The sequence below is a fragment of the Perca fluviatilis genome, chromosome 6, assembly GCF_010015445.1.
Source record: "Perca fluviatilis chromosome 6, GENO_Pfluv_1.0, whole genome shotgun sequence".
Classification (NCBI taxonomy): Eukaryota; Metazoa; Chordata; class Actinopteri; order Perciformes; family Percidae; genus Perca; species Perca fluviatilis.
The window spans coordinates 24,049,447-24,066,314 of record NC_053117.1 but is presented as its reverse complement, the minus strand read 5'-3'; the positions used below and the strand labels follow the sequence as shown (position 1 = coordinate 24,066,314).

Genomic DNA, 16,868 nt, shown 5'->3' with positions numbered 1-16,868 from the left:
CCGCGAGTATAGCTTGAGGAAGTGACGTTGCCTGCGTTTGCGCAGTGCGACCTGATGCAGCCGCTGAAGTGAGACACAGGAAACCGAAATAGACCTACTGCAAAATAATAATAACGCGACTAAACAAGACAAAATAACGTTATAACATTTTGTCTCATCTAGTTTTGGTCAACAAAAATGAAGAGACATTTTATCATAGTTTTTATTTTGTAAACCACATTTGGTCTTGTTTTTATATTGCATTATACATTTAATTATAGTCATCGTCACATGATCAGCATTTACGTCTCGTCTCATTTTCGTCACTTGATAAAAGTTCATTGACGACGATATTTAGTCATAATTTTCGTTGACGAAAGCAACACGTGTGTGTGTGTGTGTGTGTGTGTTTGTTGGTTTCCTGGGCACCCTATGAACTTGGAATTTGGAGCAGTGTGACAGCGTTGGATATTAAACTCAGTTACTGTGAATAAAACTAAAAGACCGCGGAAAAAAGGTTTAGGAAAAAAAGCACTGCCATAATGCTGGCTCTTCCTTGTCTACCCTTCACAATAAAGGTCCATCTTAAATTCAATCAGCATTTTGCTAAGACGAAACAAAATAAAAAAGGATTTCTACCCTTCACTGTAAAAGCCCAGCTGAAATTCACTTGGATAATTTCCTTTAGAGGAGCACAAAATGGCTACTCAAGGAAAGGCAAAACTGGCTTTTTAACCCCAAGATGGCGGATAGTGAAACTTTGTTGCACTATCACGTGACTAGGGGAACTGGTGATCGTGTGTGTTTGTGTCTGCAGTGTGTGTGTGTGTGTGTTAGGTTAATGATCAAAGAGGACAGAAAAGCACACTGGGAATCTTGGTTTCGGGCGGAGCAATAATAACCAATCACCTCTTTCACTCAGGCGGCCGACCCATCGTGGCGCTACGTCAGAGATTTTGACAAACGAGAGGAATGTTTATTATTCTACCTCTGGTGGCTAACCTCTGACTTCTGGCAAGCAGTATAAATTAGTGGTGTGCGATACTGCAATATTTGGTATTGCTCCGATACAAAGTAAATACAGGCCCAGTGTCACTGATACCGATACTTTTTAATAATTAAGGTGGATGAATTTTCAAGACCTTCAGCCTAAGTGATTTTATGATTTTACATTTGGATTATTAATAAGTTAAAATCCAGGACAGAATTTACATATGCTTGTATAAATTTGCCTTTTTACAAATTATACTGCTTGCTGTCGTTTCATTTTCGGCCTGAAAATATAGCCACACAGCACTCCTCTTCCTCTCTGCCATTCTTCTGCTCCGTCTCTGTGCTGCTGGCCGCCGCCGCCGACGCCAGGCCTGGCTGCTTGCTTGCTTGTTTACCTTCTGCCGCTGAGTCACGTGACGGTACAACATCAAATCACAAGAGAGGGGAGGAGGAGCAAAGTGTGCCTGCTCTGCGCTGTGACACGAGCAGCACTTTAAAGCAGAGGGACTTACACAGACAAAGACGGCCAGGTGCCCTCTAAGATGAAACCGCCTCAGTGCATACTGGAGAGAAACTGAAACTGAAGTATCGATCTCATTACATCGATCGATCTCCTTCTCATTGAATCGATCCGCCCACCACTAGTATAAATAATCTCTCTTTCAGTCTACTTGAGAGCTCCGTTGCAGCGTTGCCGCGATGGTCTTAACATTTGGAATGACTGAAAGTAAGTTATAAACTCCGCTGACAGTGGTCGCCGCGGTGGGAGGTAACGTTATACAATGTACAGTATCAAACACAAAAACATTCAACAAGTACCGTGATCATAGTACTTTCACAGCAATACAGAACACACGGTCAAAATCACATTTGATGTAGCAACATTTTGCAACAGTAGCGGTTACTGAAATTAAGAACACTTAATTTCTCAGCCCAGAACTTCCTTACTGCCTTACTTGCCTCCTTACTGTTGGTGTGTTTCCGTTCGTTTGGTACCACAGATGCTCCACCGTCAAAACAAAACGGATCTGTTAATCACTCGTCAGTGATAACTGAAAAAGCTGATCTTTCTTCAGCGGCAGTGAAGAAAAACAGCTCAGTCGAGAGAGCAGTGTACGTTGTCCTTCTCTAGAGAAACGTTGATTTCTTCTTCTGCAGATTAAAATGGAGCACTGGTGGACAGTGTTTCAAAAGGATCCAGAGTGTTCCAAGTGATCCAAGGGTTACAGGAACACCAAAATAGTCCACTCGTCCAGCAAATGAAACAATTTAATTGAAGTATAAATGTTTGACTGTGCTTCCTTCAGCAGAGATGCAGTGGAGAGCAATGAGGGATGTTGTGTGGTTGTATTTATATCTCAGGTCATGTTAGCGGGAACCCCTAGAGGTTTGGGGGTTTATCTGCCAATCAGAAACCAGTGTTTTGGTTCAAACTTAATTTCTCAGGCTTGTCCTTTCCCAGGTAGGCCCAGTTCCTTTTGTCTGAAAAAGTGCTTCAGGTCTCATGTGGGGCATGAGGCCTTATTTTGTCTAGGAGGTCACCTGTCTGAGGAGATTCTCTTTGTTTAAAGAGAATCACCCTGCTTCGGTTCCAACAGCATGGATTTAGGTAGCGGAGGTATTTTGCCGGCGTTAACGTTATTAGTGTTATAAGGCTAGTATAAAGCAAACTTACATGACAACTTGCAACAGCGCAATGACGACACAGCTCATGGTCGTTGAAGGAAGTTTAGAAGAGTTTGGTTGTAAATTTAGTATATCCAGCGCCACAGTCAGAAACGCACTGTAGAAGTATTGTTTTCCAAATAGGCGTATTAATCACCAGTAGCTGGCTGCGGACAACATGCTAGCTAAGAGCTGTGAACAGCCACCACAGCTGCACACAGCAATCGCACACATTTTTTTTTTAAACCTTATTATTACTATTGAATCCATCACATTCAGGGGGCAGTTTATTCACACAAAAGTATGTTGAACGATAGCATACAGTTTACTTACAGTATGTACGTCAGCGTGCTGCATGTGATGTCTTTGGTGCATGCTGGTCGGACAACCAGACTCACAGAGACCCCTGCCTTTATAGAATGATGTTATTGCTGTCTGCTAGCAACACAAGCCTTTAACAGTTACTAACAGAGTTAGTACAGTTAGCCTAGGTTTACGTCCAGCTATCTTCTCTGAAGATGCAGCTGTGAATGCCCAATCACAGCACCAACATTGCTCTTATAATGGTACTAAATTCCTCTCAATATTGATGTCCTGTTATGCTGCATATTAGTGCGACCATTAATACCTTTTACACACTCAGACTGCAGCTGCTCGAATTGTACCAAGAATTTTGAGCACATGACTCACCCAATTACAAAAAGCATATTTTCCCATTCACCACCTTTGCTATCTATTTATGCAGATAGCTTTGGTTTAATTTGCTCAGGTTTTGAGATATCTATCCTTGACAATTTTGCCGGTGCCCCAATACAAAGGCGGTGAATTTTTATGGAGGAAATATTTATTCATAATTCAAATTGAAAGTCCAAAGAGAAATTGAAAGTCCAAAGAGAAAACAAAGCGAGATCAAATTAAAAATATTATTATTTTCTTTGGCTTTTGAATTTAACATTGGCTTTTAATTTTCATTTAATAATTGGCTTTTGAATTTCAATTTAACATTGGCTTTTAATTTTCATTTAATATTTGGCTTTTGAATTTCAATTTAACATTGGCTTTTAATTTTCATTTAATATTTGGCTTTTGAATTTCAATTTAACATTGGATTTTCATTTGGATTTAATATTTGCTTTTGAATTTCCATTTAACATTGCCTTTTCGTTTGGACTTGACACATGTCAATGTAAATGAGGAGGCGTGGCCCAAAGGCTGGTGGGAGGGTCTGAAACGAAAGGGGTGCAGAGGCACCTTATGAGTAGCAGGGGGAGCAGACTGCTGAGGAGCATCTGTCTGCAGCTTCACAACCAGGTTGGCTTGGCCTCTTATTTCACATGATAGAAAATGATGATGTAGGCTAAACACAAACGACATTTCATGCAACAACAGTGAAGTTTTCATGTAGTTACTATAATTGGGCCCGTGTTAGTGAGGACTAGATTAGGACTGTATTTAAAGCTGATTCTGGTTCCCAACTTCACCCCAGGGGCCCTATCTTGCACTCAGCGCAATTGCCTTTGTACACCGACGCATGTATCATTCCTATTTTGCACCCGACGCACAGCGGACTTTTCCCTCCACAGACGCACGTCGGTAAATTAGGGAATGTATTTGCGCTCCTGGGGGCGGTTCAGCGAAAAGAGGAGGCGTGTTCCGGCGCAAACGTTACTTTGTGCTATTCTGCAGTTTCAGAAAACAATTCCGCCACTGACCAGGAAAAACCTGGTCTAAAGTCAGTGGCGCTAGTCTAAAGTCAGTAGCGCGTTATTCAGATGCTATTTTAGGGGCACATGCTTGGCCATAATGTAGCGTGTGCACAACGCGCATACACTTCTCTCATCTAAATGGATGCAGCAGTTCCCATTTTTGCAAACCATACATAATTACAAAGGAAAATATTACTGAAAATGCGCTTCAGGTGTTTGGATAGGTCAGGAGGCACTTTACAGTACAGTCCTCAAAAAGTCGCAGCATTCTTTGTGGCTTGTTGTGTTTTACACAACATTTCCATGAATCATGGATGTGTTGATGACATAAATGAGGAAATATTAGAGGGCTTAAGGAGACGTGATGTTGAACTACGGCGGGATCTGGTCCGGGAGTAATGCGCGATGCGCTCCTGATGGAGCGGGTGGACGGAGATGGAGTGGGGGGAAGAGGAAGGGGCACAACAGGTACAGGTGGTGCGTTTGGAGGCCCACGCTCCATGGCTGCAGCAATCCTCTCCAGACTTGAGGAGATGCGCCCGGGGGTCGCGAGCAACATCGCCACCCGGCCAAGACGGGCATTTATTACTTTGCCGCATCTCGCGACGGGCAGCTCCCGCTGGCGTGCGCCAGGCAAATCCGCCGTCATAATAGCAATCCGCCATGGAACAAGCGCCCTGCTCTTAAAAGGGAATGTGAGATGACGCTCTGATTGGTTTAATGCACGTTACGCCCAAACCACACCTAGCTACTTCAGACCAACCCATTTTAGATTTGCGTCGGGCGCAAGAGTCATTTATCCCGCCGGTAAAATAGCAACAGCGGTCGAGATCCGCCCACAAAGCTACTTGCGTTTTGCGTTTCATACTTGTGTTTCAGATCGTTAAAATAGGGCCCCAGGTGTGTCTGTTTAAAACACAACTCAGACAACTTCTCTCTTTTGATGTTATATTTAATTAAGCAACAGTAGAAACATGGGTGTAAGTAGCTCTGCTTACGTGTGTTTGTGTGTGGTCAGATCTCGAGGACGCACACACACACAATCTCAACCGGATAGTCATCGTCCGAACTGCTGACGGGACAGCCAGCTGGTGGCGGCCGGGATCACCTCCCTGCTGGCCGGCCAGTGATGCTCACAGACACCGCTATTAGCTGGAAGTCTGAAAAAGTACATGGGCTGTACAAAAGGCTGTCAATCAGGAGTGATTGTTGTGAGTAGGCTACGTGTTGGAGAATAGCGTGGACACGCACCTCACGCGCACCACCCGGAGAAAAAAGTGAGAGAAAGAAAAAGGAGAGGTCGCAGTTTGGACGATGACTATCCAGTTGAGATTGTGTGTGTGTGTGTGTGTCCTCGAGATCTGACCACACACAAGCACACGTAAGCAGAGCTACCCACACCCATGTTTCTACTTTTGCTTAATTAAATATAACCTCAAAAGAGAGAAGTTGTCGGAGTCGTGTTTAAAACAGACACACCTGGGGTGAAGTTGGGAACCAGAATCAGCTTTAAATACAGTCCTAATCTAGTCCTCACTAACACGGGCCCAATTATAGTAACTACATGAAAACTTCACTGTTGTTGCATGAAATGTCGTTTGTGTTTAGCCTACATAATTATTTTCTATCATGTGAAATAAGAGGCCAAGCCAACCTGGTTGTGAAGCTGCAGACAGATGCTCCTCAGCAGTCTGCTCCCCCTGCTACTCATAAGGTGCCTCTGCACCCCTTTCGTTTCAGACCCTCCCACCAGCCTTTGGGCCACACCTCCTCATTTACATTGACATGTGTCAAGTCCAAACGAAAAGGCAATGTTAAATGGAAATTCAAAAGCCAAATATTAAATCCAAATGAAAATCCAATGTTAAATTGAAATTCAAAAGCCAAATATTAAATGAAAATTACTATACTCTACGATACTATACGATACTCTGAATTTTTAAGGGGATGGACGTTACTAGTGCATATTATAATATTAATTGAAAAACTTTTATGGTGTTGCCACTGCGCTCTCACCACATTTCTCAAATGCTGAAGATCCATTCTGAACTCTTTCTCTTGTTCTCTCTCAGTCTGTGAAGTTTTTCAGGGTCTTACTAACACAGGGATAACATTTTTCTTTACCAAGCACAGAGCATAAGAAGATTTCCTTGTTTTGAAGATGGAGCAAAGCTTTGTAAAACTTTTATGTATTTTTGATGGAGGAGTTGTTTGAACTTCATGGTATTATAACAATATACAGTGTGTGTGTATGTATGTGTGTATGTTTTGTATGTATGTGTGTGTGTGTATGTGTATATATATATATATATATATATATATATATATATATATATATATATATAAGGCCATAGTTAATGGCTGTTTAAGATTGGATTGTGTTATATCGCAAGGTGTTTCTGTTGTTTTGTCCTCCCTTAAATAAATATGAGAACTTAAACCTCAATCCAATATTAACTTTTGTACTTAGGGTAAGATGGTGAAGGGAATGGGAGGAGCCATGGATTTGGTGGCTAGCGCTGCAACCAAGGTGGTGGTCACCATGGAGCACTCAGCTAAGGTGTGTATACATATAAGAGTGTGTGTTTATGTGTGCATGTAAGCTTGTATTGTGCTTGTTCTAACCAGCATAGCCTTTGCAAATTACCCCACAAGACTAATTTCCTTTCCCAGGGATCGAGGTTGAATGAAATGGCAAATTTTCCTTTCCCATGTTGGTACCCTCACCAGCGTACCTTGTATCTGCTTCCTATAATAATGAGTGCGAGTGTTCTAACTGATTAAGTATAATTCTGTTAATGGATTGCCTAATTCCTTTCTACCATAGAGCTCCAGCACATCCTGATGAGGTTTTGCACACAAACCATCTCCTGTTTGTTCGTCTTTGGCTAATTTGAATAAAAGTCTGGCATTGGACTCAGTGTATTGGGAACAGCTGATTTGTTAGACTGGTTCTGTAGCTAGGAATGAGTAACCCCACAGGGCTTCTGACAATTGCAGCCGGTAATCCAACTGAATTGGTTTACTTTTGGAAACTCCAGACCGAAATGATGCAAGGCAAGGGCAACGTAACATTCTGCATTTACAGAAGCATGCTGTTTTTTTTTTTGCTAATGGGAGCCTGTCTGGCGCCCAGCTATATTCCAGATGGTGCAGCAGGTGAGCATAAATTTACTGCCCTGAAGTCTGCTTTCATTCATAAAGTGGAAGCGGGGAGGGGATGATGTATGATGTGGGCTTTTGAGGCAGCATCAGAGGCATTTTGATGTGTGCCTTTTCTTTAAGATGAATGGCAGGGAAACTGAGACAGACTCACTTGGAATATGTGCTGTATTTCCTTAGGGGATAGAATGAGTGTACATAACAAGCTACATCCCTGGATATATTACAATTGAAGCTGCATTCCTGAAAGTATTAACACAGTCTGAAGGTGACTGGCCTCTAGTTAAGTTTTTGTTCTAACCAAATACCCTTTTTCTTTCAGGGAGGAAAACACAAGATATTGGACAAATGCATCCTGCCTTTAACTGGGAAGCAGTGTGTGGATCGGATCATCACAGAAAAGGTGTGTTTATTTGTTTAATTTATAGATACAGGTTATATATATGCAATATGTCCTCATCATCCCAAATTTAGAATGAAGTGCATGCATGAATGAATGTATAAGCCATTAGTCATAAACATAGGCTGCTTACTCATAGGTGCTACATAGATGGTGGCAATGAGTAAGCTATGGCTGTGCAGTACTGATGGCCTGTAAAATACCAGGATTTGCGAGGCATGAGAGGATTTTGTGCAAGGAGTTTATTTAGAATTTTTCAACAGATTTTTGACATATTGTGCATATGAGTGCATACCTGTGACTTTTAAGTTAATTCCTTGTTAACCAATTATGTTCTTGTAAAATATGAATACTCAACTACAAATACACAGACAAAGACACCAAACTGTCTACTACTTAAGTCTTAAAGACTTGGTCTAACAACTACAGATACTAAACCTTTACCCTGTGGCCAAAATTACAGGCGTCTTCCCTCTACAACTAGCTTAAGGCATGTTTATTCCTTTAATATTAATTCAAACCTCTAATTTGTTTTAAATTGAGGGCTGGCTGTTCACTTTGCAAAGTATAACAATTCCCCACCTTGCAGTCAAGAGTGATTGACTGAAACCATAATTGTATAAGTTAACTTTGGCAGTCAGGGGTGCATTATCACGGCAAATGAGTTCCCTGAATATTTCAGCGATAAGCAAATACAATAAACACAATGGAACACAAGTCAGAAATTGTGAAGACAATGGAGTAGAAGTGCTGCTGGGTTTTTGTGGTGATCGCTTTTTGGATATTCCAGGTGTACTGTGCTTTTTCCATCTTGTGAAGGGGTCTTTTAGACCATATTCCACCCATGAATGAACTCTTTACAAGATGGAATAACTACAAGTCACACATTGTATATTTATCTCTCAATTACATCTCCCCCACATGAACAAAATATACAAAAACAATCACACTGCAACTGATAGACTGCTTTGATGCAACAGAGTGACACGGGTAGATGGAAATTCCATTTATTCAATTATCACTAATTCAATCAGTTGATTTCGGTAAGGAGGCTTCTTATTGATTTTGTTATGGTCTGTTAATTTTCATGGTTAGGGTTGGGTTTCCCTTTATTATGTGTTATGTTGATACTCCCATCCCTGCCTCAGGGCCCTGCTTCTAATGTTGTTGATGCTTGTGCAATGATTAGTCGCAGCTGATCTGCAGCAGTATATTTTGTACTCTCTTTTGGATATTTTTGGAAAAACCCCTGAACGCAACCATCCTCTGTAGAGGTGGAGTAAAATTAAGAGAGGAGGTCATCCAGGTAGTCCGGTAGTCAAGAACCTGAACAGATTTCAAGAGATCAAGAGATTTAGCCTGAGGTTTTGGGTAGTGTTGAGTAGCGGTTGCCACACACCTTCAGTGTTGCATGGGAGTTGGGGACAGGCTGGCTGGTGGGGCTGGTGGTTCCCATTGAAAAAAAATAAATTAAAAAAATCTTACTGCTCAATCTCCCTTGGAAAGCTTATGGAGCTTAGCCTAAAGGCAAATGTGAACAGCTTGGTTTTTGAATTTCATTAGTTACCCACAGTTTGAGTTCTGCTTTGTGAGATGGAAGAAGGTAAACATTTACAGCAATAGGTTGTCATACTTGGTAGCTCATATGGTATTGAAAATCCAGCCAAATGGGGTTTTAATGACACATGATCTTGTCGGAATAGTGTTTACAGTTGTTCAAGTCGTGGAATTTTCTGTTAAAGGGGACATAAGACAGTAAGCAAAAGTACAGGGTTGGTAAAAATGTGTAAAAAAAAACAAAAAAACAGTGTAGATGGATGGTAGATAGCAGTTAAAGGGAATGGGTGAAGTAGGAAAGGTATGGGGGCGGTTAGAAAGAAAAACAATGTCTAGAGAGAGCTTCCAGTAGCTAGTAGAGCTTAGTGCTGATGCAGTTTTTATGTTGTCTTGTACTTTGGTCAATTCTCTGTAATCCTCTTGTGGTTACTGTCTTTGGAACTCGCTCATTGAAAACATGACCTGTCAGGAGCAAAGTCAGGCAGTGTGTCCATGGCTTTTTTCTCACCCTGTCTGTTCTTTTCTGCTCAACTGGCTTTTGTTGTGATTGTGCAACATTTCTCAGCTTGCAGATTTCTGTCAATATTTATAAAGGTTAAAGCTCTTTCTACTGCCCTGCTAGCACTAGTACCACCTCCTCCTCCTCTCCACCTTCCCCATTTTATCTTATGCTGTTTCTCTCCCTTCTATATCAATTGGTACTCTCTTCTCTTATTACATCCCCAGCTTTCTTTTCTTAGTAATGATTCTCTGATGTACAATGACTATCATTTATTATCTTTTTTTCTCCATTTCCTTCCATCTCTATTATCACATACTTTCCTCTTATTTCTCTGCCCTCCTTACACTTTTCTTACCTCTAACAATCCCTCTCCTTCTCTCTATTCCACTCTCTATCCTTCCTATACCATGTCTGTTGCGCTGTGAATAAATTGAAAAATATTTTTTCCTCTCCATTTGGCCATCCATCCTCACCAAACAGGCATTGTCCTTCACATTTTGAAGAGGCCTTTCCTTTGACAATGCCAGTCTCTCTTTGTAGTTTGGACAGAGGAAACTGAGCTTTTCAAAAATGCTGACATATGACTGTCAGCTTGTCAGCCTCTCAGATATTGCCAAAATACTCCTACCTTGCAGCAATGTTAATAAACCAACTTTGTGTTAGGCTACCTCCAGCTCTCGCTGTGGGTGCTTGTTTTTAAAATCAGTGTCCTGAACAGGTCAAGAAAGCTGTTGTCATCGACATGTCATTATTTTTCTGTTGTCCAATCATGATTTTTATACTTGTGAAGTGCTGTTGATGACAACAGACAACATAAATGGAAAACTGTGTCAGTGACAAATGGTAATATTCCATTTTGTTGCTATTAAACATATACGTGTGAACAATAAACATTAAGAGACTTGAAAATGCTGTGTGTGTGTGTGTGTGTGTGTGTGTGTGTGTGTGTGTGTGTGTGTGTGTGTGTGTGTGTGTGTGTGTGTGTGTGTGTGTGTGTGTGTGTGTGTGTGTGTGTGTGTGTGTGTGTGTGTGTTATATAGCAGTACCTCCAAAGCAAATACAATCTGCTGTGTAGTCTCTAAAACCACAAATAATCACTAGAGATAGCTGTTATGTAACTTTAGTGCTGTGAAAGAACATTGAATTGTGTCTGTGTTGTATTATACAAAGCGATCAGCAGTGTCAGCAGGTACTGCAGAGCATCAAAGGAGCCATCTCCTCATTGAAAGCTCTATTTGTCCCACTTTCTTCTCATTGTGGATTCTAATCGCTTCATTTGTCGTATTGTTTCCTGCACTGCTTGTTAGCCATTTTCTTAAAGTGCTCATATTATGCTCATTTTAGAGGTTGTACCAGAATAGTGAGGCATCTCACTTCTGTTCCTTTGTTGGGAGTCGCACATGCGCAGTAGCTAGGTAAGCACTGCTAGCTAATAAGAAGCAGAGTATAAGGGAGTGCCATGCTAGCAGCTAGGCGAGCATTATAACGTGTGTTACAAAGTGACGAACGGAAGAAAAGGCTGGACTACATTAGAGCTATTTGGAGCAGTTTAAACAGTGTTTTCTCTGGAAGATGGTAAGTCCCTTTGGGGTGGACTTTGGGCTTTTTCACTTTGTAAACCTATAACGTGCACAAAAAAGATATATAACACTATAAAGGAAAAGGAAAAAGCCAAACAGCATAATATGAGCACTTTAAATGTTTTGTCCTCATCTGTGCCATCTTTTCTTTTCATAATGCTTGTGTTAGCTTTTGCTAAATCAATTAAGCTTCATTTTCCTGCCATGTCATGTTATTTTGAAACAGGTGGAAAGAAATTGCATCTTCAAAATTTAACGTTTGAATCCACAGCCATTAGGTCAGACAGAAAGCATCGACCTTTAAACTTGCTTTTAAAATTGAAAAACAGACACACAATGAGCCACTTATTGCCAGTGTCATTTAACATGTGTATGACAGATTTTTGAAGTCCTTGTGTATATATATATATATATATATATATACACACACACACACACACACACACACACACACACACACACACACACACACACACACACAAGGACTTTTTGAAGTGTGTGTGTGTGTGTGTGTGTGTGTATATATATACACACACACACACAGTACAGGCCAAAAGTTTGGACACACCTTCTCATTCAGTGTGTTTCCTTTTTATTTTCATGACTATTTACATTGTAGATTCTCACTGAAGGCATCAAAACTATGAATGACATAGTGGAATTATGTACTTAACAAAAAAGTGTGAAATAACTGAAAACATGTCTTATATTTTAGATTCTTCAAAGTAGCCACCCTTTGCTTTTTTATTAATAAGGGATACAATTCCACTAATTAACCCTGACAAAGCACACCTGTGAAGTGAAAACCATTTCAGGTGACTACCTCATGAAGCTCATTGAGAGAACACCAAGGGTTTGAAGAGTTATCAAAAAAAGCAAAGGGTGGCTACTTTGAAGAATCTAAAATATAAGACATGTTTTCAGTTATTTCACACTTTTTTGTTAAGTACATAATTCCATATGTGTTCATTCATAGTTTTTATGCCTTCAGTGAGAATCTACAAAGTAAATAGTCATGAAAATAAAGGAACACATTGAGTGAGAAGGTGTGTCCAAACTTTTTGGCCTGTATATATATATATATATATATATATATATATATATATATATATACACATATATATATACACATATATATATATACACATATATATATATATATATATATATATATATATATATATATATATATATATATATATATATACACATATATATATATATACACACATATATATACACATATATAGCACAGCAGCTTAACATTTGAGCTTTTTTTTCTTTATTAGCCAACAACACCATAGATCAAATTACTTGTGGGATGTGAGAAAATTGTTAATGTTGTGATCACCAGAGGAAATTCCCATCAGTCGAAAGTGAGGGACTATAAACCTGCTGGCAAGCAGTGCCTTTAATAAGCCTGGTAATGGTTATCCAAAATTTGTTAACTGTTTTCTATCTCACATGATTAAATTCTTTGCTCCAATTTGTTTCTGAAATGAGAGCAACAACTGGGACTTCCAAACCAGCCAAAACATTTAATTTTCCTTCCACACAGACACATGCACAGATGCTGACATATACAATATATTCCCACAAAACCAAGCATCTTCCTTGGCTTGCGTGGCCAGGAGAGATGGTAATTAAAGTGTTGTCCTAAATAGTGCTGCTATGATTTGAGACCCAGGGTGACAAGAAACCTGCTGCCTCAGGCAGTGAGTTTTTATCTGAACACATCTCAAAATCTGCTTCTTGTAATTGATGTAATGCATTGACAGGATACTGGATGAGATTTTGAAGTTGATTCGTTGGAGGGTAAAATATTCATTTTTACTCCCATCTCTTTTAAAGCGTGAAGTGGGCTGAATGACAGTGGCTTATTGTTGTTCAGCCCACTTCTCGCCAGACAACACATGGGGTAGACTAGCAGCTTCTTAATGACTAACTCTGTAGACTGTGAAGAAAGGTGACTCAACAGTTTCACAAAAAAAAAAAAACTGCTTTGCAAATGGAGACACTTTTGTTTTTTAGTAGTTTGATATCAGAAACTAAGTTAGATCATTGCGTTAAGATTTACTTACCCAGTCCTTTTTGTCTCAAGGTATTGTGCATTTTAAAGCAGTATCAAACTGTGAGCTCACATTGACATTACATACAGTAGCACCTGCCATATCTGCACACTGTCAGCACCTATATTGACCACCTCTGGCACATGTTTAATTGACCTAAATCACTTGCAACACTTGTGTTATCCATAGATCCTTTCTCCTTGTGACATTCCATCTGTCTTGCTATATTGGAGTGAGATATCTGCCTACTGCCCTGTCACTGTGTGTGTGGTTCTAATGAGCTGAGAGTCCTGACAGGCTTTGCCTGGATGTGTCTGGGGCTTACCCGTCAGCCCCTGCTGAGAGAAGCAACAGGAACCAGCTCAGCTGAGTGTGCCTGGCCAGTTGGTATTTAAAATGGAATCTGATAATAGTATCAGTTAACAGATATCCGTGGCAATCTTAGGCTACATCCACACATACATTTTTGTTAAAAAAAACCCCACATTATTTGCTACGTTTTATGCCTCACGTCCACACTAATTTGGCGTTTCCAACCCCATAAAACGGAGAGGCTGCTGACCCCTTTTAAGTTTGAAAACTCTGGGGTTGCATTATAGTCTGAGTCAGCACAAACACAGACACCCCTGTTCGTCAGTCTTATCAGTTAGGTAGGCCCAAACAAATAAATTCCTGATCTTACTTTTCACCATTGTTGTTCTTTCTCTAAAGTACTTTTGGTATTTTCAACTTATACAGCCATGATTTTCAACCATAGAATTAGTAGACAGTCTGCTTCCTGTTTACATCAGCACACACATGCCCAGTGTATGCGAATGGTAACGTGATATGCGTTTTAAGACGTGTTAATATGGACAGAGATCATTTCTGATAGGGCGCCTAAACACTTGGGGGACGGAGATTGTTTTTGTTTCAAAACGCCATTTAAAAATAAAAAATACGTGGTATTTGTGTGACACTTTAGACAGAACAAACTGTATCACTCTGAAGTTGTACATACAGAAATGGGCCAGAATGGAAATAATAATTTTGAATACTAAAAGAAGGCTTAAAGAGGTAATATCATGTATGTTGCCTAAAGGTACTTTACAAGCATTAGTGTATGAGATTGATTTTTTTTGTTCTTGCAACTTTTTAGAAGGCAGAACATTAATTAGTTTTTCTTTAGATATATTTCCAGCGTCTGTGGTACTTGGCTCTCCAGTGTAAATGATTTGAAACGTGCCTGACTATTTCATCATTCTTCACTTGTGCTACATCACAGAGCAACTTCAGCACCAGGCGCAGATGTCAAAGCCAGCGATGGACTTGTAAATCCAACGGATTTGTTAATGACATTTAGCTTGAATCATTCGGCAATGATGATGGACTTTTACACTTGAACGGCATCATTCTTAATTGAATTGATTTTCTGTTATGTTTCAACTGCTAAAAAGTAGTGCCACAATTAAAATGTAATTGCTCTCTACTTTGTAGCAGTCCAACCTCAGAAAGTTGAGCACCAATCTCAGAGCTCTTTCACCAGTAATTACAGCAATTTTGTCATCTCGATGGCCCCCCAATTATATATTTTTTGTCAACTCTTTTAGGTCACTTTGATAATTGAAGGCCCACACATCCTTGTCTGTTACCCCAGTGACCACACATCATAGGGTTCAAACCCATCTATTAAGGAAATACTCATTCTTACCATTTTGTCTTTGTCTCTCTCTCTATTTGGAAACATCTCATCCTTTTTTCTTTCCCTCCCTCCCTCTCTTTCTGCCCTGTTGCCAGGCTGTGTTTGATGTGGATAAGACAAAAGGCCTGACTCTGATAGAAGTATGGGAGGGGCTCACTCCTGAGGATATCAAAGCATGCACTGGCACCGATTTTGAAGTAAGTAACAAAACAGTTTGGCCACTAGCTCTATATTTCATTTTCTAACTTCAAGTATCATAATATCTCTTTCTTCCTTGTGATTTGTCTGATGTCTTCTAGGTGTCTCCCAACCTGAGGTCCATGCAGCAAATCTAGAGGAGCATGCAACGGATCTGAATTAGCAGCCTGAGACTGGTCATATAAACTTATAAAACACAAATGTTTGGCATGTGAATATTAGAAGGATTTAGTCCTAACTAATATTAACTGAATGCGAATCACATGAGCCAAATGCATTGTTGCCTATGACATGATGAAATTATAATTTTTTACGGTTTGTGCAGCTATTATCAAATAATCCATGTGAAAATGACATTTAAAAACTGGGAATATGTTCTCTAAGATAAGTGAAACTTTACTAGTAGTATAACCAAAAAGTATCTACTGTAGATCAATATTTTGTAGAAGAATATGAGAGCTGTAATTAATTTAGAAAACAATTGTGTGCTGTACATCAGGTGATTTTTCATTTGGCACAGAAGGGAATATGTTTGTATTGTAGTTGTTGAAATTTGTGCTACACCAAGTTACAAAGAATGTCCTTGATAGATAATTTAGTTTGTTATGATTTTGTCCATTTGGAAAATAAGGGAGATGTAATAATACGGGTCTGACTGACACATTAGTAATAATAACCTCAGTCACAGTGTCAAATTGTTTGATGGACTGTCTTTTTTCCCCTCAGCCTTTATATATTTTTGGTGACTATACCATACAATTCAGCCAGAAAATTTTAGTTTTAACATGTTTTAACATTTAACATGTTTTACACAGGTTGTTACTGTCCCCTTGGCTTTGTATATACAATAAAATACAACCTTGTGTGCTGAGTGGAACAAGTCGAATTTTATTTTATTTTTGTTTCTTTTCTCAAAATCGTATGATTTCTGGATAAAAAGTATCTTAAAAACCATCAATAGCTAGCTTGTGTGTTCAAATTATTCATCAAATCCCAATGATTGAAAGCAAATGAGTGCTTGGAGAGTGATGGCTTCTGACCCTCTACAGGTTAGAGCTTTCTATATATGGATGGTGCACTTGCATTGACATTCTTGATGTGATTTCTCCACTCAAGTAGAGTGGCGCTGCCATTACCTGAGGGCTGTTACATAACTGGGGAATTTAGCCAATGGGCTTTGGGGTTCAAGAAGATCAACTGGATTGGATCATCAAGCATAAAAACGGAAGAAAGTGACAGGGGCTTTTGCCACCGGCTGTTGGTGTTATGCCAGCACATCCCTTCATGAGTCAACCTAGAGTGGTGCCCTATAAGCCTACATTTAGTAACCTATTTCCCATCCTGGTACTGAAATGCAATGAAAAAGGAATTTTGAG

At 39.8% G+C, this 16,868-nt stretch overlaps 1 protein-coding gene across 1 annotated transcript in view; it reads left to right on the top strand.

Moving 5' to 3' along the window:
* The window catches only part of oxct1a (3-oxoacid CoA transferase 1a), a 54,166-nt gene extending 37,794 nt beyond the window's left edge, over positions 1-16,372 (top strand). Inside the window, exons 14-17 of the mRNA XM_039803775.1 lie at positions 6,814-6,903; positions 7,828-7,908; positions 15,390-15,491; positions 15,594-16,372. Of these exons, the coding sequence (XP_039659709.1) occupies positions 6,814-6,903; positions 7,828-7,908; positions 15,390-15,491; positions 15,594-15,629 (309 nt within the window). The 3' untranslated portion in view covers positions 15,630-16,372. The remainder of the gene's footprint in view (positions 1-6,813; positions 6,904-7,827; positions 7,909-15,389; positions 15,492-15,593) is intronic.
* Positions 16,373-16,868: the final 496 nt, after the last annotated feature.